The sequence below is a fragment of the Pteropus medius genome, unplaced genomic scaffold (genome assembly GCF_902729225.1).
Source record: "Pteropus medius unplaced genomic scaffold, Ma_sr-lr_union100, whole genome shotgun sequence".
In the NCBI taxonomy this organism is placed as follows: Eukaryota; Metazoa; Chordata; class Mammalia; order Chiroptera; family Pteropodidae; genus Pteropus; species Pteropus medius.
Window position 1 is genome coordinate 12879617 of NW_024346062.1, and position 23128 is coordinate 12902744.

The 23128-nt window shown below is 32.8% G+C and overlaps 1 protein-coding gene across 4 annotated transcripts in view; it reads left to right on the forward strand.

The window, feature by feature from the left end:
• The window catches only part of SLF1 (SMC5/6 complex localization factor 1), a 64684-nt gene that overhangs the window by 21054 nt on the left and 20502 nt on the right, over nucleotides 1–23128 (forward strand). For 2 of the 4 annotated variants that reach the window (XM_039875088.1, XM_039875089.1), the window contains exons 5-14: nucleotides 1879–2041; nucleotides 7205–7348; nucleotides 8729–8875; nucleotides 13336–13473; nucleotides 14326–14448; nucleotides 15472–15525; nucleotides 16438–16596; nucleotides 17409–17572; nucleotides 20148–20279; nucleotides 20835–21000. In XM_039875088.1, the coding sequence (XP_039731022.1) occupies nucleotides 1879–2041; nucleotides 7205–7348; nucleotides 8729–8875; nucleotides 13336–13473; nucleotides 14326–14448; nucleotides 15472–15525; nucleotides 16438–16596; nucleotides 17409–17572; nucleotides 20148–20279; nucleotides 20835–21000 (1390 nt within the window). The remainder of the gene's footprint in view (nucleotides 1–1878; nucleotides 2042–7204; nucleotides 7349–8728; nucleotides 8876–13335; nucleotides 13474–14325; nucleotides 14449–15471; nucleotides 15526–16437; nucleotides 16597–17408; nucleotides 17573–20147; nucleotides 20280–20834; nucleotides 21001–23128) is intronic. The other 2 variants (XM_039875092.1, XM_039875090.1) reach the window with 2 other exon arrangements.

Sequence of the window (23128 nt, forward strand, 5' to 3'; positions counted from 1 at the left end):
CATATCCGACAGTAGGGTATTTAGTTCCCCTACTATGATAGTGTTTTGGTCTGTTTCTCCCATTAGGTCTGTTAGTAAGTGCTTTACATATTTCGGGCTCCCTGATTGGGAGCATAGAGATTAATAAGTTTTATGCCTTCTTGGTGTATGACTCCCTTTATCATTATGAAGTATCCCTTGGTATCTTTCTTTACCTTTTTATTTTGAAGTCTGTTTTGTCTGATATTAGTACCGCTACTCCTGCTTTTTTCTGAATTGATTTGGGTTTTATTAATGCTATAGTCACCTTCACTGCGTCATTTTAATTTACTCCAGCAACGGGCTATTGTTTTTTTCCACTTACTATTGAGCCTGGGGTATTGGTATGTTTTTAATTAGTCTTCTTGCTTCACCTTCAACTTTTGATAGTTTCTTCATACTCTTCCTCTCTTGCTTGTTACTCATTTCTAGGGTGAGAGTAAGAGTAAGTGTTTACTCAGTTTGGCTAGATAAGCCTCTGTCTTAAGTGTTCTTGTTTTCGTGGACTTTGGGGTTGGGATTTTCTCAGTGTTTATGTGTCAGTCCTCCATGGCAGCCAAATTCTGCCTGCTGTCTGTGAGCAGGTTCTTGGGTAAGAAAGTATCTCCATCCACTCCCTTATGCTTTGTATTCTAAGTCCAAGTGGCATTCTTGCTGCTGTGCTCCGCCGCCCCCACCCCCGCACCCCCGCTCCCAGTCAGATGGCTTTTGCTTCAATTCCTCAACCAGAAATAGTGGATTTCTGGGGGGAGGGTCGCACAGCAGGTTTTCTTACCCCTCCCCAGAAGTAGATGGGTTTTACTTCTACTCCTCCAACAGAAGCAGTACACCTTTCCAGGGTTATGAAGGTAGAAGACTTACCTTACCCAAATGACTTAAGGCTTTTGCTTCTAATGAGAAAGATCCAGGGAAGTGGGCCTGGATTTATATCTTTTTCTTGGTGGCAGCCAATTCCCACTGGCCCACTGTGCTCCTTCTATTACCTTTTTCATGCGTACACTATAGAGGTCTGTGGCAAAGGGGCTGCAAGTGAGAATGCGCTTTCCTTGTGTCAGGAACTTTCAGTTATACTTTCAGTTAAAGTGTCATGCTACCTACACTTGGCCTTAAATTTATTAAAATTTTACCCGATTCTTACCTACTTTTATGACAGCCACTTCTCTCTGGTGCCTTGGCAATATCTCTTCACAAAGGGGCTTATCACTCTTGGGAAATTCTTTTTCTTTGTTGGCTTGTTACTTCAGTTCTCTGATGGGTTCATGAAAAATTATGATTTTTGTAGACTTGGTTTTTTCTTATTGTTAGGTGGTAACTGTTCTTTTGCAGCTTTCTCAATCCTAAGTGAAAACAGAGCTTTCATGCAACTTTTATATGTGTATATCTGTTTGTGTGTCTTCTAAGCTAAATATAAAGTGTATTTCTTAATATCAGAGTTAAACTTTTTCAAAAACTAAGTTTTTAGAGGAAGGTTGACATGATTTTCTTGGAAGTATGTTGCCTTCTGAAGTAGCTATTTCCTTAGACTTCTTTCATTGTTTTGTTTTGTTTTTTCTTTTTGCTCATTGGGCCTACTTTTTCTTAGGGAATAAATTTAATATTTTTTCATTCTTAAAAGCCTTTCCCATACCAAATGTACAAGTAGAAAGAATAGTCTGATTTCTTAGATGTCTGCTTCGAACAACTTATAATTTAAGAAATGACTACAGTAGTTATTTTCCATGACACTCAAGTAACCCAAAAGAATTGACTTCTTTCAGAAAGTTCCACTCCTACTCCTAGGAAGTAACTGATCTAGATAATTTGACTGAATATATTTATTTTTTAAAAAATACTTTCTATACTATTTGCATTTTTATTTAGAGTTTTGGAGGCTGGAAAAGCAAATATTATTTTACCAAAAAGTTCACCAAGCGGAATAACTCATGTGATTGCCAGTAATGCAAGAATCAAGGCTGAGCAAGAAAAAGATAACTTTAAGGCTCCATTTTATCCAATTCAGTATCTAGGAGATTTTCTTTTAGAGGTAAGTAAAATAAATAGTACACATTTAAAATTGTTTATTTTATAAAATATCAATATAGTGAAATATAGTAAAATTAAATTAATTTCTGAATTTTGAAACTGTGATTGGAAATAATTTAAATGACATTTTTAAGGCTGTTGCTCTCAATTTAAGCATTTGAGTATACTTTTGATAAATCTGAGAGAAGCTTAATAAATTTAAAATTTGTCTTCTTTTGAGTTTCTACTCTTGTTTTCATTGCTTCAGTAATGTTTGCTACAAAATAATTTTAAGCATTTTAATGTCAGTGTAAATAAAATAGCAGTGGACTATAGTATCATGAAAAGTTTGGGTTTATCATTTGGAAAAGAGGGAACTATTTCTAAGGATTAGAAATATATTCTTCTTCTTTTGCCTCTCTCTTCCCACTTGGTCCAATACCACAAATCTTTAAGTTGTTTAAATGGGAACAACCCTAGAAGAAACCCTCAGGAATTAAGCAAAGAAGAATTTTTCAGAAGGGTCACTCAAGATAGAAAAGAAACCTCACTATGTCTAAAAACTGAATCTTTATCTTCTAGGAAAAACTGGCTCTTCAGTATTTGTCATCTCAATAGATACCAAAACCTTTTATCTAATAATTTATGTTAGAGATGAATCACCCTTGAAACCTTTGTTTCTGGTATTCTCCACATCTTGTCAATTACCAAGTCCTATTGATTTTATTTCAGATACCTCTTGAATCAAACTGCTTTTCTCCCTATACTAACATCATATTGAATTCATCTTCTTTCCCCTGTGTTCCTGGAATAGATTCCTAATTAATCTTCCTGTTACTTTACCTTTTTACTCTTGCTAATTTCCTAATTACTCTTTTTCTTTCTCTATTCCATGCTACTTCATTTAGAAGGAGCAGCCAAAATGTTCTTCCTAAAACAATTCTGATCCTGTCACTCTCCTACTTAAAACCCTGCAATGGCTTCTCATTGCCCTCAGGATAAAGTTCTAAACCTCTAACAGGACTTTAAGTTCCCACAGGATTCCTGTCACTCCTACCCTTTCCATTGTTTTTTTTTCTATGCCCACTATACTCTAACAAAACTGTCTCCCCCCAGTTTCTTAAATAGGCTAAGCTACTTCCCACCTCAGTGTCTTCTCAAAAGTTATATTCTCTGCCTTCCAAGTTTCTTCCTACTACTCTTTCACTCCCTGTGCTTGCCTGCCTTCTTCTCATCATTCGAGTTCTGGTGATAGTGTTGCCTCTTCAAGGAAGCCTCTTGATCTCATTAAGTTCACCTAATGTGTTCTTATACCTTTATTTTGCTTTATAGTACTTGCCATAATTGTAATTAATTAATTGGCCGATTACTTAGTTAACATCTATTCCCTCTCTCAACCAAAAGTACTGTATCATCAAGGATGAAGTCTGTGTTTTCCATAGCTATATCTGAATCATCTTGCATAAAGCCTGGCGCATGTGTTCACATTTTGTGTTTATTAAATTAATGGAAGACTCAAAAGTCTGCCATAATTTCTCTAAGAATAGATGCAATACATTATTATATAATTACTGAGTATCAGAACTGTAGATTGGAAATTCGACTTTAGTTCAAGGAATGGATCTGCTTGAACTATAGATAATCTCATTACCCTTGACAGTGATTGGCTTAGGCATGGGCACCAATTCTGATCCATGGGTCATGAAAAGAGGTATATAAGAGTTTCTGGGAAGTTTATTCTTCATTCTGAAAAGAGAGCTCCTGGGCAGCCTGGCTCTTTCAAGATGTGAAAATGGAAGAATGTAACCTAAATTCCCACTAACAACCATTCTTTGACTATGAAAAGTATAGCTTTAGGATGAAACCAACTCTGTAGACAGAAAAGTATAGACACACAGTATGAACCCTTGTTGAGATACTTGAGTTGCTGGACTAACCAACCCTAAAACCTGTTTTAGTGCTAGACCACATTGCCATTCCATGTTTAAGATAGAGTTGCTTTTTATTACTTGCAACCAAAAGCATTCTGATTTACCTATCTGAACAGTTTATACAGAATTAACTGTCAACACAAGAAAAGTCATTCTACACAGATTAAAGTACTTGAATTTTCTTTTTCCATGGAAAGAAATAAAGTGTAATATAGAGTATGCTTTATCTACAGTCTTTTTTACAGTAATCTGACAACATTCAGATTCAGCTGCTGAAATACTGGAGGGTAGCAATAGTATATCAACTAAAAATAGCAGTTAATCTTTATATTTGCTTTTAGAATACATTGTTTTATAAGTTCTTGCTTAGACAGCTAGATGTTTATAAACATTCATTCTAAATAAGGCATTTTGTGATCTCTTCTGAAGAGAAATCAGTTAACTTCACTTTAACGTTTTGCTCTTTTGCTGTCCCAGGCAGTATGCTATGTATTAGGGAAAATGAATAAGATCACATGTCAAATTTTGAATTGCTTATTATTTAGTGGTGGAAACAGAATGTGGAAACTATTAATTACAGTTTAGTGTGTATCGTGCATTGGTAAAATTATGTGCAAGGAATAGGAATGCAAAGGAACAAATAATCAACATGTCTCATTTGTTTTACCCAAGGAAGGCTTCACAAAAAGGAAAGGATACTTAGTAATACTTAGATTTTTTTCAACTATCTGCTTAAGAAAGAAAATAAAACGAACCACAGAAGTCTTAGGGACATGCAGGGATTCCCAAAAAATATACACTTTGAGCTAGATCAGTAAATTTGTAACATATATTTATAATTTGCTAGCTCCCTGACCATAGGGAAGTTATTTATCCTGTGACTAGATTTATTCCTTTGTATTTAGAAGCTAGTATATTTACCTTACTTTGGTTTTTGTGAGAATTATTACAACTATAACTTTGGACTAATATTTGCTGAGTGATTACTGTGTGCCAGGCACTATGCTAAGTATTTTCAATGCTTAATCTTATTTTAAATCTCATGTTTCAGTGTGGTATGTATAATGGCCCCCTTTTACGGTGGCAAAATTAGTACAATCACATTAAATAATTTGCCCACAATTCCACAGCTGTGTCAGATCAAAAATTTAAGGCCATGCTCTCAATAAATTTTAAGGCTTCTCTCCTCAGATCTCCCTTTCCTGCTCTCATTTTGGGTATTACTAGGTTTCCTTGATTTTCACCTGGTCACTTTCTGGGTAAAAATACTTGATGCTGTAAAACAAGTACCATAGTAGTCAATCATAGGATATGAGGTATCATTTAAGAATTATGGCATAAATGCTAGTTAAGAACTTGTGGGGCACTCAAAAGAATCTTGTTCTTTACTTCTCTGGCTCTTCATCCAGCTTCATGAATTCATTCAAGTTGTGCGGCAATGCCATGGCAAATCAAGGAATAAGACCTGGAGACCAGTACATAGGTATACACAGTCTAAGACAGGAACCAGGTTAAACATCTGAAGCAGAAGCCAGGCTAACAGTCATTGCCACATTGTGCTTCCTGACTCCTAGATAACACAATAATTTACTGAATAAGTAGGCTTTTGGTCGTCTGTTTGGAACTTAGCATTATACTATATAAAATAGACTAGACATGGCTCTCTTTTCCTAGATCACATAGGAGACAAAACCCTGATACAGTATACCAAAAGTACCTAGTTGACATTAAATATAAAGTAAGGAATAAGAAATGAATATACATAAATAAAATAGTTCCTATATATTTCATAAGAATAACCAATTGGAGAAAGTATTGGTGGTTTGGAGAAAATTGTATGTTCGTTTGTTTAGCTGTATAGAATGTAGGTTATTTTATTTTAAAAGTCTTCCAAATGTCATAGTCCATTTATCAGGTTATGACTTTTAACTGGTTAATTTATATGAAGTGCTCATACCATGCATTCTAATTCACTGATCATTTATAGTATTAGAAATAGATGCGTGAGTAAATATATTCAGGTTTAGAAAACATGTTCTTGCGTAATCGCTAATGATAATGGTATGTTCTTTTGCATATTTTGTATAGCTGGAATTTATATGAGGTTAATCCATCCTATATTTTAGACATTTCTTGACAATTTGGGGCTGAGGATTTAGCCCCCTCTTATCAACCCATATGAAATTTAAAGCCAGAAACTCATTTTATCCCCCTTCAAGTTGTCCTTAACAGAAACTGTTGTTTGTACATTTAGAGTAATTCTTTCTTTGGTGCCAGGAAAAAGAAGGAAGAAATATCTTCATTTTTCTGAGTTTTCAATTTTACTTTTCTGAGTTACTGAAGAAATTCAACGAGCCACTTTCAGGGATTATTCTCTGGCTGCAAGAATGCAGCCTGCTGAAAGGCTCTCATATTCACTTGTGAAGCTTAGTACAAGAGAAAGAGAACCAAAGATCACACCATAGGCCTCACCACATTTTTACTTTTATCGTAATTTTTCTGTAGGACAGCGATTCTTCAGTCTCTTTGTACAATGGTAGTGAATCTCTGAATACCCTTTCATAAGTATGTTTTTGGAAATGTCATGAACTCATCTTTACTCCCAACTCTTTATCCCATTTAACTCCCCTAGGAATACACACACACACACACACACACACACACATTAATACACACACACACACACATTTTTTAAATTATTGGTGTGTGGTTTATGAATCAGCTTGGATTTCTTGGCAAAAGAAGTATGTGTTTGAAATAGATTTAGGGGAAGCTAATTTTATTGCTATTCGAGTAAAATAAGAGCTGTGAATACAGCTATTCCTCAGCCTCTTTTCCAAAGTAAAGTGTACTTGAAATGAGAAGTTTTATCAGTAAAAGACTGAAAAATAACCTGAGAAGTAATCTATCTATAAACTGAAAATATTTTATCTAGATTGTAACTTTAACTTGGATAGGGGCTGGATTAAATAATTTTGTTCATGATTATTCATAAAAAGGAATAATCCTAGACCACCAAGACATTAACTTTTCTTGAAATACACAGAAATCATTATTATTCAGGACCTTTGTTGTAATGAATTTTCCCTTGAAAGAATATGACAGTGTTTAACAACTTTTGATTTTGGAAAGTGTACTTTACCTATTTGTTTGACTACCAAAGTTTTGCAATCATAAAGTTGAATACCATAATAAGGACAGTATATTAAAATTATACTTAATTGATTGCCCAAACCATTTTTACACACATACAGAAAGAAATTCAGAATGATGAAGACTCCCAAACCAATTCTGTTTGGACAAAGTATAGCAATCAAGAAAAAAACAGAGATTTCAGGAAAAATATGGCATTTCTTGAAATGAAAGATGCCTTCAGAGAGACCACAAGTAGAACCCAGGTAAGGCTTTATAGGCTAAAAAATGCATGTTTCTTTTTCATACATAATTGTTTGAGAGGTAATGTATGGTGGCAATAACATGGATTTTGGAATCAGAGAGCTAAGTGTTCAAACCCAGCTCTCTGTTTTATGATCAATGATTTGAGCATAGTAGGATATTGCCCTGTGTCTCTGTTTTGAGACTCTTATTGAAATAAAGTATATATGAATATAGAAACACACAGTTCCAAATATATACTATATCTTCAACACATGGTAATTAAAATTCTTCTGTATGTTTAATATGTGTGTTTTATAAAGAGTTCTTATCTGTCAGCAATATGTATATTCATAATTCATGGTCTAAATTCAAGTATTTTACTTCATAGAACAAAATTTTTAAAATGACACAGATGATTTGTTTTGACTAAATATGAAAAACAAAAAACAGGAAGGATGTTGAGCAATGAAAAGTACCTTAAGAAAGCATATGTCGTGGCTCTCAAGTAAAATTTTTCAAATAGCAGCAGCAACCAAAAGAAAGCATTGTTCTACCCTGGAAAAGCTAATGTTCAATTATGTTCAGTTTCATATTGTGTTTTATAAAGCAAATTCTTTAGTTGATTTACCAAATCATTAGCCTAGCAATTATTAATTGGTCTAAACTAAAATATTTTTAAATGCAACTAGAAATTAAAAATTGTTTTTACTGCACCTGTCAACAATTTCACAAAGAATTTTAAAAACAATTTGGAACTTCTTAACTGAACAGTATCTTAAGAAATTATATATGGAGAGGTTAGATAAAACTTTTCAAGAGCTTACAGTATTTTTGCAGTTTTTTCCTGGCTTTTCCTATGTGACTTATAAGACGACTTTCTATAATTAGCTACGTGTACATGGTCTTAATAAGAGGCTTTTTAAATTGATGTATCTGTTGAAATAGGCTTTGTAGACCACGGTATAATATATTTTTTTTAATTCAGTAAGGAATAATGGAGTTATTAAATTTAGTTTTATTTAACATAGAAAAAATAAAAGGAGATTTCATGAAAGATATAGAAACAAAAATACACTTTATATACATCTTGAGTTCTTTTTAGAAATTCAGAAATTTAGAAATTCTCTAGTAGAAATTTCTAGTTTTAAAAATAAGTTTCTTAGTATAATGAATAAATAATATGGTTTGTGATACTTTTTTCTCTGTTTAATATTATACCTATGTCCTATAAAAAAGTTTTATGTAATATAACTACAAGGCTCTTTACTATATTTAATCTCATTATTTATGTTTTATAAAACCTACCTTCCTCAGTGAGTTTTTCTGTTGTGAATTGAATTGGTTATGTTGAAGCTATGGTTAATCCACAGACCAATTAAAATATTTTTACAAACATGCAGAAAAAAATGCAAAATCTTGATGAAGATGTTAATGTTACTTCTATTTTCACTGAACACCACAAAAAAGAAAAATTCAGAGATTCCAGTAAAGATTTGAAATTTATTAAAATGAGAAATGCCTTAGGAAGGCACACATATGGAAATCAGGTAAGATTTTCCAAATTAAAAATAATTTATATTTTATAGCTCTTCTAAATTTACCAAGTATGTCATTTATGAAATGGTTATTTAATTATATGTACGAAAGTGTTATAAAGCATTTGCGTACAATTTTTTTAAAGAATTAAAAAACGAGTGTTATATACTCACCACTTAGGTTAAGAAATAGAGCATTCTCATTTTTTTAACACCCCATGAATGTTATTTCCAAACTATTACTTTCTCTTCTTCCTCTAAGGTAACCTCTGTCTTAACATTTACTTTAATTATTTTCTTGTTTTTTGTTGTAATTTTACTAACAATGTATGTATCTCTAATAATACGTATCCTTAACAGCAGTGATCGCCAACCTTTTTGGTACCAGGGACCGGTGCTTCTATGAGAATCTAATGCTTGGTTATCTGAGGTGGAGCTGAGGCAGTGATGCTAGACTAGCACTGAGGAGCAGATGAAGCTTCGCTCACCTCCTGCTGTGCAGCCTGGTTCCTAACGGGCCACAGCCTGGGGGACCCCTCCTTAATAGTGTATCCCTGTAGTTTTACCTATTTATGAACTTTTGTAATTCATGGTATTATAGTCTTTTGTGACTTGCTTTTTTTTCTGGTGTATATAATGTTCCATTGTTTCATGATTATATATTTCTTTATGTTGGTTTATGTTTTATTGATTGGTTGATTTTTGCAGTTATGAACATTTCTGCCATGACAGTGTGAACATGTTCATACATTACTCTTGGTGCACATGTTCAGGAGTTTCTCTGGTTCAGGATATATTCCTAGGAGTGGAATTACTGCCATAAGGACTGTGCATGTTCAGTTGTACTGAGTAATACCAAACTGATTTCCAAAATATTTTATTAATATATGTATACCCCCTCTAACAGTGAATAAGATTTCCTGTTATATATAACTTTTTTGTTTTTATTTTTAAATACAGTTGACATTCAATATATTAGTTTCATGTGTACAGCTAGTGATTAGACATTTATATAACATAGGAAGTGATCACCCCCATTAGTCTAGTACCCTATTTTTAGACTCTATTTTGTTCTGATCTTTATTATTTCCTTCTTTCTACTCACTTTGGACTTTGTTCTTTTTCTAGCTACTTTAGGTATAAGGATAGATTGTTTGAAGTTTTTCTTGTTTCTTGAGGTAGGCCTGTATTGCCATGAATTTCCCTCTTAGAACTAACTTGGCTGTATCCCATAGATTTTGGGTCATTTTGTTTTCATTTTTCATTTGTTTCAAAGTATCTTTGGATTTCTTCTTTGATCTTGTCCTTAAACTATGCATCATTTAGTAGCATGTTATTTAACCTCCATATGTTTGTGTATTTTTCAGTTTTCTTCTTGTAATTGATATCTAGTTATGACCATTGTGATCAAAGAAGATGCTTGATGTGATTTTAATCTTCCTAAATTTATTGAGACTTGTTTAATGGCCTAACATGTCATCTCTCCTGGAAAATGTTCCATGTGCGCTTGAAAAGAATGTATATTCTGCTGCTTTGAGGTGAAATGTTTTAACAATTTTAATTAAATCCATATGATCTAATGTGTCATTTAAGGCTCTTGTTTCCTTGTTCATTTTATGTCTGGATGATCTATTCATTGGTGTCAGTGGGGTGTTTAAATCCTCTACTATTACTGTATTACTGTTGATCTCTCCCTTTATATTCATCAATATTTGCTTTATATATTTAGGTGCTGCTACATTGGGTGTGTAAAAGTTTACGAGGGTTTTATCCTCTTCTTGGATTGATTCCTTTATCATGAAATGTCCTTTTTTGTCTCTTATTATAGTCTTTTTTTAAGTTTATTTTATCTGATATAAATATTGGTACCCCAGTTTTTCTTTTCGTTTCCATTTGCGTGAAATATCTTTTTCATTCCTTTAATTTCAGTCCGTGTGTGTCTTTTGATGTAAAGTGGGTTTCTTGTAGGCAGCATGTAAGGGTCTTGCTTTTTTATCCATTCAGCCACCCTATGTCTTTTGATTAGAGCATTTAATCCATTTACATTTCAAGTAGTTTTTGATGGGTATGTCGTTATTTCCATTTTCTTATTCATATTTTCGATCTTTTTATTTTTTTTTCTCTTTCTTAAAGAAGTCCCTTTAACATTTCTTATAATACTGGTTTGGTGTTGATGAACCCTTTTAGCTTTTTCTTGTCTGGGAGGCTCTTTATCTGCCCTTTGATTCTAAATGATAGCTTTGTTGGATAGAGTAATCTTGATTGGTCCTTGCTTTTTATCACTTTGAATATTTTGTCACTCCTTCCTGACTTGCAAAGTTTCTGTTGAGAAATCAGCTGACAGTCTTATAGAAGCTCTTTTGTGGGTAACTAACTTCTTTTCTCTTGCTGATTTTAAGATTCTCTCTTTGTTTTCAACCTTTGACATTTTATTTGTGATGCGTATTGATGTGGGCCTCTTTGGTTTCATCTTGGTTAGAACTCTGTGCTTTCTGGGCTTGTATGTTTATTTCCTTTGCCAGGTTAGAGAAGTTTTCCATCAGTATTTTTTCAAAAAGTTTTTCAATTTATTGTACTCTCTCTTCTCCTTCCAGTACTCCGGAGGTCCCTTAAACTATCCTCATTTTTTTTTTTATTCTTTCTTTATCTTTGCTATTTCGATTGGCTGTTTTTCATTACATTTGTCTTCCAAATCTCTAATTCAGTCCTCTGCTTCATTTACTGTGCTGCTGATAGCATCTAATCTGCTCTTCATTTCTGATTTTCTTTTTTTTACGGTTTCTGTCTCCTTGTTCTGAGTTCATCTATTCTTCCCCTAAATTCATTGAACATCTTTATAACCAGTGTTTTGAAGTCTGTATGTGGTACATTGCTTGTGTCTGTTTCATTTAGTTCTTATTCTGGATTTTTGTCCCGTTCTTTCATTTGGGACGTGTTTTTTGTTTGTTTGTTTGTTTTCTGTCTCCTCATTTTGGCTGCCCCGCCCCCGTGTTTGTTTCTTTGTAGTAGGTAGATCTCTATCTATCCCAGTCTTGGCAGGGTAGCCTTACATAGTAGATGTCCAATGGGGCCCAGCACAGTCTCTCTGGTTACCTGAGCCAGGTACTCTATGGGTGGCTCTTATATGGGTTGTGTGTATTCTCTTGTTGCAGTTGAGCTTTGTTGTTGGCTGACTGGCTGTGAAGATTGGTTGTGACTATAGCAGACTACAGCTTATCCTGTAGAGTAGGATTTGCTTTAGTGGAGTTCTCGTGCCCACTGAGTCCAGCCTTCGAATATGTCATCTGTGGTACTAACTGAGTGGTATTCTGATGTGGTCTGAGGCCAGCCACCAGGTGTGTTGGTTCTGGGGCCTCTTTAGAGGGACTCTGATGCAGGCCAAGATTAGCTGCTGCTTGTGTCCAGCCTAGGGCCACCTGGTAGGAGCTACAAAGTGATCTGCAGTTTGTTGCCACCTAACAGGGCTTGGAGGGGCCGGGGAGAGGCTATGCCTTGAACCAAGGTCACCTGCCACTAGTGCTTATCTTGGGGCCACATAGCAAGAAGTTCAGGATATGCTAAGGCCAGCTGCTGTTTATTTGGGGTTTGTGGACCTTTGGGAGATTTTAGTAAAGGCTGCAGCATGGACCAGGCCTGGCTGTTTTGTGATGAACAGCTCCTGAAAGAGGTTCAGCCTGGGTAGGAGTTGTGTGAGGTTGTGTCTACAGGAATCAACAGGGTGGGATGAGTGGTGGTAGCCAGGTTGATACTCAGCTTTGGTGCCTACCTGTGCCTGCATACTGGGTAGCGGGAGGGTTCAACAAAACAACAAAGATGCCTGCTACCACTTCTGTTCTGGAGAGAGCTGCTGCTCCCTCCCTTGCCCTAAAAGCCAGATAGTGGAGTTCTTCCCTGTATGTCCATGATGCATTTTGAGCTGCTGTCCCTTCCTTGGAGCTTAGGGTGAGTGTTTGTAAGCAAAAGAGTCTGTGCTTGGCCCCTTCAAGAGGACACCTGGGTCTCCAGTAGCCTTCTGTTTCACTTGGATGGAATCTCTTCTGATTTTCTCAGCCCGATGTTGCACTGGTGCTCTTGCCTGAGGAGCCCTGTGTGGGCCTGAGCCCCTCACTTCTTAGGAAAGACTTCTGCAGCTGAGATATCCTTCCCAATTCTTAACCACCACACGTGGATATGGGACCAGTGTCTGCCTCTCCTACCAGTCTCATCATTGCTTCTTTTTTGTATCTTTAGTTTTAGAGAGTTCTGTTCAGCTAGTCCTGAGATGGTTCTCAGGGGTGGTTATTCTATAACTTAGTAGTAATATTTTATGTGGTCATGGGAGGAGGTGAGCACAGCATTTTCGTACATTGCCATCTTGACAGGGAGTTTGTTCATTTTTTAATTGTGTAATAAGTCAAACTTTTTCTGAATTTATCTTGATTTTATAACGTATAATTCATGTTGAGATTTGTTTGTGTTCTAAATTCATATAGAAGGAAATTAAGAAAAATGATGACGAGATTCAAAGGAGTTATACTTTGAGGAAAAAATGCAAAAAAAGAGAATCCAGGAAGGATGTCGGACATGACAGAATTAAAAGTACTTTAAGAGAGCACACATATAGAGATCAGGTAAAGCTAAGATAAACAGTTTTCATTTTTTCTGACTCTTCCCTAATATAATCTAGACAGATATAATCTGATTTTTATGATTGCTTGCTGTGTTAAATATAACCTGCATATCTTCTGAAAAATACCTTCTTCAGTTGATCTGGCGTGATAGTCATAATTAATGTTATGATTGACTTTCATTCACAATGAAAATATTTTTACATATGTAGACAAAGAAATTTGAGTTAATAACCAGGATATTCAAATAATATTTTGTTTTGCCTGAATGTAACAAAAAAGAAAAAAAAAAGATTTTGAAAAGAGGCTAAAATTCTCAAAATGAAAACCATCTTAAGACTACATGTGACTTAATTGGCTAACACATTCTAATCTGAATTTTAGTTTTTATCTTTCTTGGTACAATACAGACCATTTTTAATAAGGTAGTTTGTCTTTTAAATGGAGTCTTTCTTGAATTAACTTTTACAAAATATAACCTTATCTTACAGTTTAAATCACAGCATCTTTATATACATATATTCAGGAGGATCTTTCAAAAAGTAATAAGGGTAAATAAATAGTGGGTCATGTTTTGTGTGAACATGACAACAAAGAAAAATAGAGATTCTAGGAAAGATTTGGAATAGGCTAAAATGAAAAGTACCCTAAGAAAGTATATATGTAAATATCAGGTAAAACTTTACATATTTATGTGTTTTTTTAATTATATAATCTTTATATGATTGTAAGGATTGTTGCTGTGCTTAACACTGTATGAATGTGTTCTTGCATTATATTGTCCATTGTGCTATTTATCATTTTTGTTGATAATATATCTAGTACACTATCTAAAGTACTTTTATGTGTATGCAGAAAGAAATGAAGAATTCTGTTTTTGCTGATCATGCCAAAGAATTAAAAACCAAGGATATCAGGACAGATGTGGATATTTTTGAAATAAAAAATGCCTTAAGGAAGCACATATATAGAGCTCAGGTAGAGCTTGACATACTAAAGATCTTATTTCCAATTCTTAAGTATAGCCAAAACATAATAATAGTAATAATAATGACTCATGTTTAATATGTCTTAAAATAATTAGTTCATTAATTTGTTATGAGCAGTAAAGTATTTGAGCATTTAATAAATATCTTGAATTTTCTATTTATACCTCCATGATGTTACGGATAAATTATGTGTTTACAGACTGCTATAACTTGTTTCTGGATGCTTGCTAGCCTGATAATGGAAAATGAGGGCTAAAGGATCCCTTTTTGTGATGTCCTGGCTCAGCCTCAGGCTTAGGCAGACCTTGAGGCCCTGGGCTTTAGCGAAGAGCTCTCTTTCTAGCTTTCTACATCCTAAGTGGAAGCCAAAGCTATATCATTGTTTGTTTTAATTTGTATTTGTTCTATTAACAAGTTTGAGCATATTTTATATCTTCACTTGCTGTTTGTGTATTTCTTCCTCTGCCAATTGATCATTTATATTCTTTTTCTATTTTTTCAGTAGGTTGTTTTATGTCATTGTTTCTAAATCTTTTAATATAATCAGAATATTATCTCTGTTTGTTGCAAATATTTTTCTACAATATTTTAAACGAATATACAATTATATATATTTTAAAACAATAGAGGAAGATTTTACATGTTAGAAAACATGACTGCATTTTTCTCCTATGGACTCTTGTACAAAGTATTCTCCCCTTTATATTCCTATATTAAAATACTAAGGACAGTGGACCTTTTCAGGTCTTCAAAATGAATATGATTTTACCTTTAAGTTATTTTAATTTAAAAGGAGAAAATAGAGAATGTTCGTACTCATGATATTACCGTTACCTTAAAATGATGGAACTCCATAATCTGAGCAAGTACGAGTATCAGATCAGTTATAGCTATTAATGTCTTCCTGAATCTGTTTTGTAAGTTTGGCCAGGGTTTTATGCTTTGTAAACTGAAATGTATTTTTTTTTAACCAGAAATGTTTAATTTTAATTATATGTTTGCTGTTTTGTAGGCTATCAGATATAGCTGCATTAGAATAGATAAACAACCAGTATACAATGTTGAGGTAAGGAGCTTGATGTAGGGTGGTGACAGGGCTAAAAAAGAGGCTTCGAGTTTTATTTTTAGTTGTTTTGATTAAAAGGAATACTTTGTTTACACAACAGTTTTCTATCAGATTTTACATGTAGTTTCTCTAATTATAAATGAAAAAGAAAAATAATATCCTGTCAGAGCTCTACCCACCCCCCCAAAAAAATTCTATACAGTAGTAAAGACTAATAAGAGTTTAAAACTTACCTTATGCTCATCACAGGAAAGTTTTGTATCCCTGTTCTCACATTTTATAGCTTTTATAAGTACTACTTCTAGATGAACTTTTCAATATAATATTTACAAAAGTACATTATTTCCTTTATATAATTATTTATCCCTTTAAAATTGATTGTTTTATTCCATATAATCTTTTAGAGTATTTTTGATCCTTGACTAGTCAGAGTAGTTATTTTTATTGTTAAAAACATTTTGAACAAGGGAAATATATTTCATGAAACTCATGAAAGTTATATTAACATGCATTCTCAGTGATTTTATGATGTTATAGCAATTGACACTTTTTGCAGATATTGATAGTGCTTGATGACATCTTGGAGTATAAATAGACATAGTTTGCTCATTATCAGTCAGACTTTGCAAATGCCTCCTAAAGTGTTTCTCCTAGAGGTAGTATTTCCCCTCAATATTTAAAGCAACAGAGAATAATGAATAAAACAATAGTGTATTTTTTGCAGTGCCTTGTAGTTGGTAAACTTTTATGTAAATTAATCTTTTCGAACCACATAACAATCCTATAAAGTTGTGAGGTCAGGAATTATCTTCATTTTATAGATGAGGAAATTAAGCCTCCTTAGTAATTCAAGATTTGATCCCAGAATTTTATCCATATCTTCTTCGAGTCATTGAATCTTTCCTTTCTTAGGTTAAAAGTGCTGAATTTCCCAGAAGTGTATTAAATTTAATTGAAAGCCTCATAGAAGGACAGTTTTTTAAAGAAGCGATTGAAGAACTTTCCTCTTTGCAAGCACATTATATCCCTCCTGTATGCCTTCTTCATGCTCTTCTAGAGAACATTCTACAAGTAAGAGCAGTCTTTCAAAGAACGTTAAAATATGAACTTTTTAAATTTTTTGTATGTTTAGTTTTTCTCTTTTTAGTACTTTCCCCCTCATTTTAATAGGAAATGCATACCTATTCATTACCATTTCTTTTCTGTCTTATTTACCAGGTACCACTATAAATGCTTTTAACTTATTATTTTCTCAGAATTTCCATGATAATCTCTTGGGAAAAATTTATCTTTTTTTTCCCCATGGCAGTGAAGTATACAACATGAAAATTAGACTACGATGATCTAGAATGCTATTTGGTAAATTAGTCCTTTAGAACAATGATAATAATCATTTTTATTTATAGTGTAGATAGATAACATACTCTTTAAACTGTGAAAACCAATAGGAACAGTTAGCTTTTCAAAAGTAGTTTGCTAATCATATTCTTTATCAAGATGCCAATTTGAAGAAATAACAGGTTTAAGTTATGTCAGACTAATGCTGGTAATAAAAATGTAGCATGAAAAGTTTCTTACCTTTAGTTCTTTCAAATGTCATTTGGGAACTTAATTTCACTATAATGAAAAGTGAAATGGACATTTCATATAAGTTAGTCCCAAAAGTTAGGAGTATCTAATGTGTGAATAAGTACTTATAGTGTGCCTCTTTCTGTTGTTATTTTTAATTAGCTAAATATGATACTTCTATCTTATCTTTTTTGTCAAAACACATATATTTGACAAGAAAGTTAAGCTGGGGTCGTTATAATTTTAGACTGAATTCGCTGGTAAAACTACTTTTAGCTATAATGTTTTTTTTTTTGTTTATTTTTAAATAATAGGATAACATAGATACGTTTTCTGGTCGATACTTTCATATATTGTCAGCTCTTCTTCACCTACATCCTCCTTGGAAGTCCTCAGCCATGTCAAGATATTACTTAGAGTTGTTTCAGTGTCCAACTTGTATGAAAGGAACATGGTCTCTAATAGAAGTGCTTATCAGGTAAGGGATTTCACACATGAGGATGCCAAATTTAACCTAGTAGTTGTTATGCTAGATGTTTTTTAGATACTGATGAAAGAAGTCCATGTCTTTTTATCAAAGGCCAAGTCTAATGGGTAATTTCTGTCAATCAGATTATTTAACAAATAAATGTTTAATAAATACATGAAATTGGATTCACAATAAGCCAAATTGCTGTTCATTTCTATTTTTGAACAAAGCATTGAGTTTGCATATTGTGGATATCATCAAACTTTGATCATCAAAAGTATAAAAATTTGTAACTGTTTTTAATATCTATTTTAGTGTGTCTGTTACATTTTTTCAGCTAGAAATTTGAATTTTGAAACTGAACTTAATGTTTTCTAAATATGTCATCTCTTTCATGCCTCTGCATATGCTGTCATCTGCCTAGATGCTTCTTTTGTTTTCCCAATGTTACCTTCTTTGGAAATCCTTCCTATTTCTCCTTTCTCCTCAGCAGAACTGATCATTTCTCCCTTCTCTAATAGCTCTGTGTACCCGATAGCCCTTCCTTGCCTGGAAAGTAATTTCTTTTTATCCAACTATTCAGTTTTAAGCAGTCTATAGTAGGGAGAGAAAGAATACTTGACTAGCCAGGCAAAGGCTAATAAACCTTTTTGGTTATAAATTTGAGGTCATAAAGATTCACCTACCATCTTAGTTGTGATATATTTGAAGTGAACTAATCAGCTAACTAGCATGCATTTATTTATTCTTTCAACAAATATTTGAGTAATCACTGGGAGTCAGGCGCTATGCTGCATTTCAGAGGTAAGATAAAAAAAAGTTCCTGCATTTCGAAGGTGACTGAATGTAAACACAATTCTAACACAACAGTTCTAGCCCAGCGTAGGTATAGGATATGGATATATAGTTTATGTAGCGGACATCCTAATTTCCACATCTGTTTCTTTCTTCACTGTCATTGATCTTTATTTAAAAGCATTCATTGTTTCTTATGTAAACTATTGCAATACTTGCTTTATTGATCTTGATTTTACTTTTTTTCCTTTATCTTCCAAAAAAGTACCTTAGTATACTTTTTCCAAAGTGATCTTGTCATTTTCTAAAGTCCTTCATTAACCCACACTTCACCTATAGAAAACAGTTTAAATTCTTTAGCAAAACATGTAAGACCATTCATGATTTAGCCTCCCTGCGTCTCCATTCTCATCTTCATCATTTTCCTACAAGTACCCAGTGACTGAACTATTTTCTTTTCCTATGCCTTTGCTCTTATGTTGCTCTTATGTCTCTGCCTAAATATACCTTCCTTCCGGCCACCCTAAAAATCTCTCCCCAACTCCTACTATTGCTTTAAATGCAATTCGATACCACTTCCTAATTCTTGCCTTTAAGCTACTCACATCAGCCTTTGACTTTCTCAAGAGTAGATAGTTTAAAACATATCTATCTTCGTGCTTAATATAATGTCTGGGGCATAGTAAGTGCTTAACAAATGTTTAGACGAATTAATTGAAGCTCTAGGAAATGGAATTTGGACCTCTAAAAAGTGGATTTTTTTTAAATATCTAGATTTTGTTTCAAAATAATTGGGTTTATTGGTGATTAAAGGGGAAGCACTAGGAAAATGATAGGAATATAGATATTCCTATTAGTTTACTTTTGAATATATTTGAAATGTTTTATAGTATACGTTTTTTTTAAAAAGGAAAAAGTTATGGTATCCATCTCTGACAGTTTTCAGATAAACTGAATAACTGGAACAGATTTGAGGGTTAATTGTTTAATAGTTATTAAGGACCTTCCTAACCTGAGAATGTGGTATTCAAAAAGAAGATGGGAAAGGTAGAGATTTGTAGAAAGTAACAAGTATATTGTTAATATAATTGGTAATAAAGTTGGAAGAAAATTGTAAGAGATCTCACTGCCTAGACTCTCTCTCAGCTCTAGAATTCTAAGTTAATCTTATGTTCTCTTTAAAAAAAAAGCTGTAGAACCGTGCTGTCCAACCCAGTAGCCACTAATCCGTGTGACTATTTAAATTTCATTACAATTAAATAAAAATTCAAGTCCTCAGTTTGCACAAGTCACATTTCAATAGAACATTCCAGTCATCGTAGAAAGTTCTGTAGGACAAGACTACCGTAAAGATGCAAAGAAAATAAATACCGAACTTTTAAAACTAAAAGATAGCCCTAAATGAACTTCATTTCTCTAAACAGTGAAAAAAATTATCCCAAATAAGAGAATGGTTATGGAGAGCATTATAAATTGGTCATCTGAGTCAAAAAGGTTTAATGAAATTCGTTGTTTTATTATTCTTTACTAGTAATATAAAGAGTACAAAGAAAGAATACCAGATGGTTGTTAAACATTATAATCACTGAAAAATAGAGAAGTTAGTTCTATATTATTAAAAATTCAGTATCATGAGATATTTGACATGGTTTAATTTTTAAAGAAAGAAAATAATAAAATTATATTTTGTTGAAGCAAATTTTGTTAAAATTCCAGTAATACTCTAAAAACATACTTTGTCCAAAAATTACTCAATACATTATATTTTTGTTGGGTTCATGTTTTTCAGGTCTTGCCTTTTCAATGAAAGTTTTTGTCACCAAATTTCGGAAAATATTACTGGCTCAAAGATGCTCCACCTGACACTGCTCAAATTTTTTTTTAATTTAATTGAAAGTGAAGTGCGACATCTGAGTCAAAAGTAAGTTTTAATTGCAAAAAAGCACCACCATTTTTCTATATTTATATTTTATGTACCATTTTTCTAATCATTTATATACATAAATTTTTTTAATTACCTAGTTTTCTGGTTTAAAATGGATTTATTTTTAAACACATTTCTGAACATAGTCCTTCAGTGGCAGTAAATGTTTACATACTTTCTATGTTTCTTAGTTCACATTTTTTATTTTTCACTAACTTATGCATTCGGATCAGTAAGAGTATTTTTATTTTTCAAGATTTATGCATTTTTAAATTCTTTAATCATTGAGTGCTTAAGTAAAAAGCTACACTAGATTTTAACACTGAATCTAATATTCATGATAAGTTTGTGTATGTACTACAACTTGAAGTTAGTGTACTGTCTTGTTGGTGATTATATTGAACTCAGGACATTTTTAATACTTCGTCCTTTATGTATCATGACCTTTCTATATTCAGAAATTGCTAGAATTTGTTTTATGACAAGCTATGTCTAATAACTATAGTGGCCAATTAGGCATAAAGACATGTTTTTTGTTCATATTTCCATTAGGTTGTATGACTGGTCAGATTCTCAGAGTCTGAAAATAACAGGAAAGGCAATTCTCCTTGAAATCTTCTGGTCAGGAAACGAAACCTCTGGGCTTTTGACCAAACCAGTAAATATGCTTTTGGAGTGGACTGTATATTCTCACAGGGAAAAATGCAAGTCTGATGATGTAAGTAGGATTAATCTACAAATGAATAATAATTGCCTGTGAAAAAAGTACATCTTTGAATTATGCATCTTTTTTCTTTATTCTTTGAATACTTGAGAAAAATTCAAATGAACTCAAATATATCATTGTTTTCTATTTAGTTTATCTGATTTTAAGGTATTCTTCACCATTTCACATTTGGACGTGGTAGCTGGGGACAGTTATTTGATCTTTACTGGTAGGAAATTTATAGTTGCTTATTCTAGATTTTCTACTTTTGTACATTTCTATTCTTAAGGAACCTGTGATTTCATACAATTATTTTGTATACTAATAAAAAGTCCAACTTGTTTTTAAAACCACTTTTCTGAATGTTAGGAGTTAATTTTCTGAACTATTTCTTTGTAAGTAGATTTTGCCTGTTATTAGAAAGTTAACATAGAGTGATTTTAGTGTATTATCTATCTGAAGAGTGTTGGGAAGGTTGAATCAGAAAAATACGTAAAGTGAATAGCAACATACTGTACCTCAATTTGGGTGCAAAGAAGTATTAGTTACCTTTCTGTTTTTCAAAATAATCTGCCTTTGAGTCTTTATTGTCTACTTTTTTTGCGTTACATCATTAATTTCGGCTCATATTTTTAAATTCTTTCCTTTTACTTTCTCTTCTACCCAGATGTTCAAATATTTTTCTTTTTAATCTTATAATTGCTAATACATACTCAATATAAATGCCTTTTGAGTGCAACTTGAGATCCATTCCACAGGTTTTGATACTTTAACCTAGGCTACTTTTATTATTTTATTTAAAGTGGTTTTTTTTCCAATAAGGAATTCCCCTTTGATCCAAGAAGTATTCTAACAGTGTGTTTTAAAACTTCTAAATAGATGGATTTTATTATTGTTAATGAATTTTTGTTTGTGCTTTCGTTAATTTCTCATAGCGAATTTTGGTTAAAGAGTGAACCCTATGTGATTTCTGAAATTAACTGATCTTTTCTTTTTGACTTCTTATAAGATCAGGAGCCAAAATGTGTTTTCTTTGTTGTGTGTGTGGGTTTTTTTGTTTTTTGGTTTTTGGTTTTTGGTTTTTTTTTACAGTGTTCTCTTTCACTTATTAGCTCAAACTTAATAACTTTTAATCAACACTTCTGAGTCTACTTTGTGGATTTGTTCATTTATTTTTATTTTGTTTTTATAACAGATTCTGCTTTGCTTATAATGATTCTATCTTATTATTTATGACTAATAAACCATCATAATTGTCAGGTAATATTTTCTTCAAAAACAGTAAACATAGTAGTTAAGGTGGAACCCACTGGTGTCAAACACCATAAAGTCTATTGTATTTTAAGTTTAAGGAAAATTCTTATGTACTTTCTCTTCTAATATTTCCTCTGATCCATTCTTTTCTTTACTTTTTAAGTATCAATTAAATTTATATTAACACCTCTCCTTTGTATCTTCTGTGTTTCTTACCCACTCATCTATATTTTTAATTTTTTTCTACACTTGAAACATTCTTGATAATGTCTTTTCATCCAATTTTTAGTTCACTAGTCACTTTTCATATGTATCTAATATGTTGTTAAACCATGACAATTGTACTTTGAATTTTTGTATTTTTCTAGTTTTAGACTTTACTTCTAAATTACTATGCCATGTTTTTATGGCTTCTAGTCCTCTACAAAATTTTCAAGCTTTTATTTTGCCTTTGAACATGGAAATAATTGTTATTTTATAGTCTATGTCCGATTAGTCCATATTTGAAATCTTTGTGGATTGTTTCTAATTGTTGTGTTTCTGCTATTTGCTTCTCTTATATCTTTTATAGTCTCTTTCAAGCTAATTATTGTTGACTGTGCCGTAAATTGCATTTAAACAATTATTTGTAAAATAATTTGTGGCAAAGACACAGAATATCTTCTTCCAGAGAGAATTTTTGTTTGCTTCTGCCAGGTTTCTGGGTGTAACTACCAGTCAAGGACTACCCTAATCCAATGTCTAGGTTTGAGGGTTCCTGAATAGTCCAAGTGATATACAGGGCTACAAATACATGTCGTTTGTTTTTAATTCACTCTTACTTTGAGGGCAAAACCCTTCAGGGTCTAAGCGTATTAGTTATGACTTTTATACTCCTTTTTCCCTT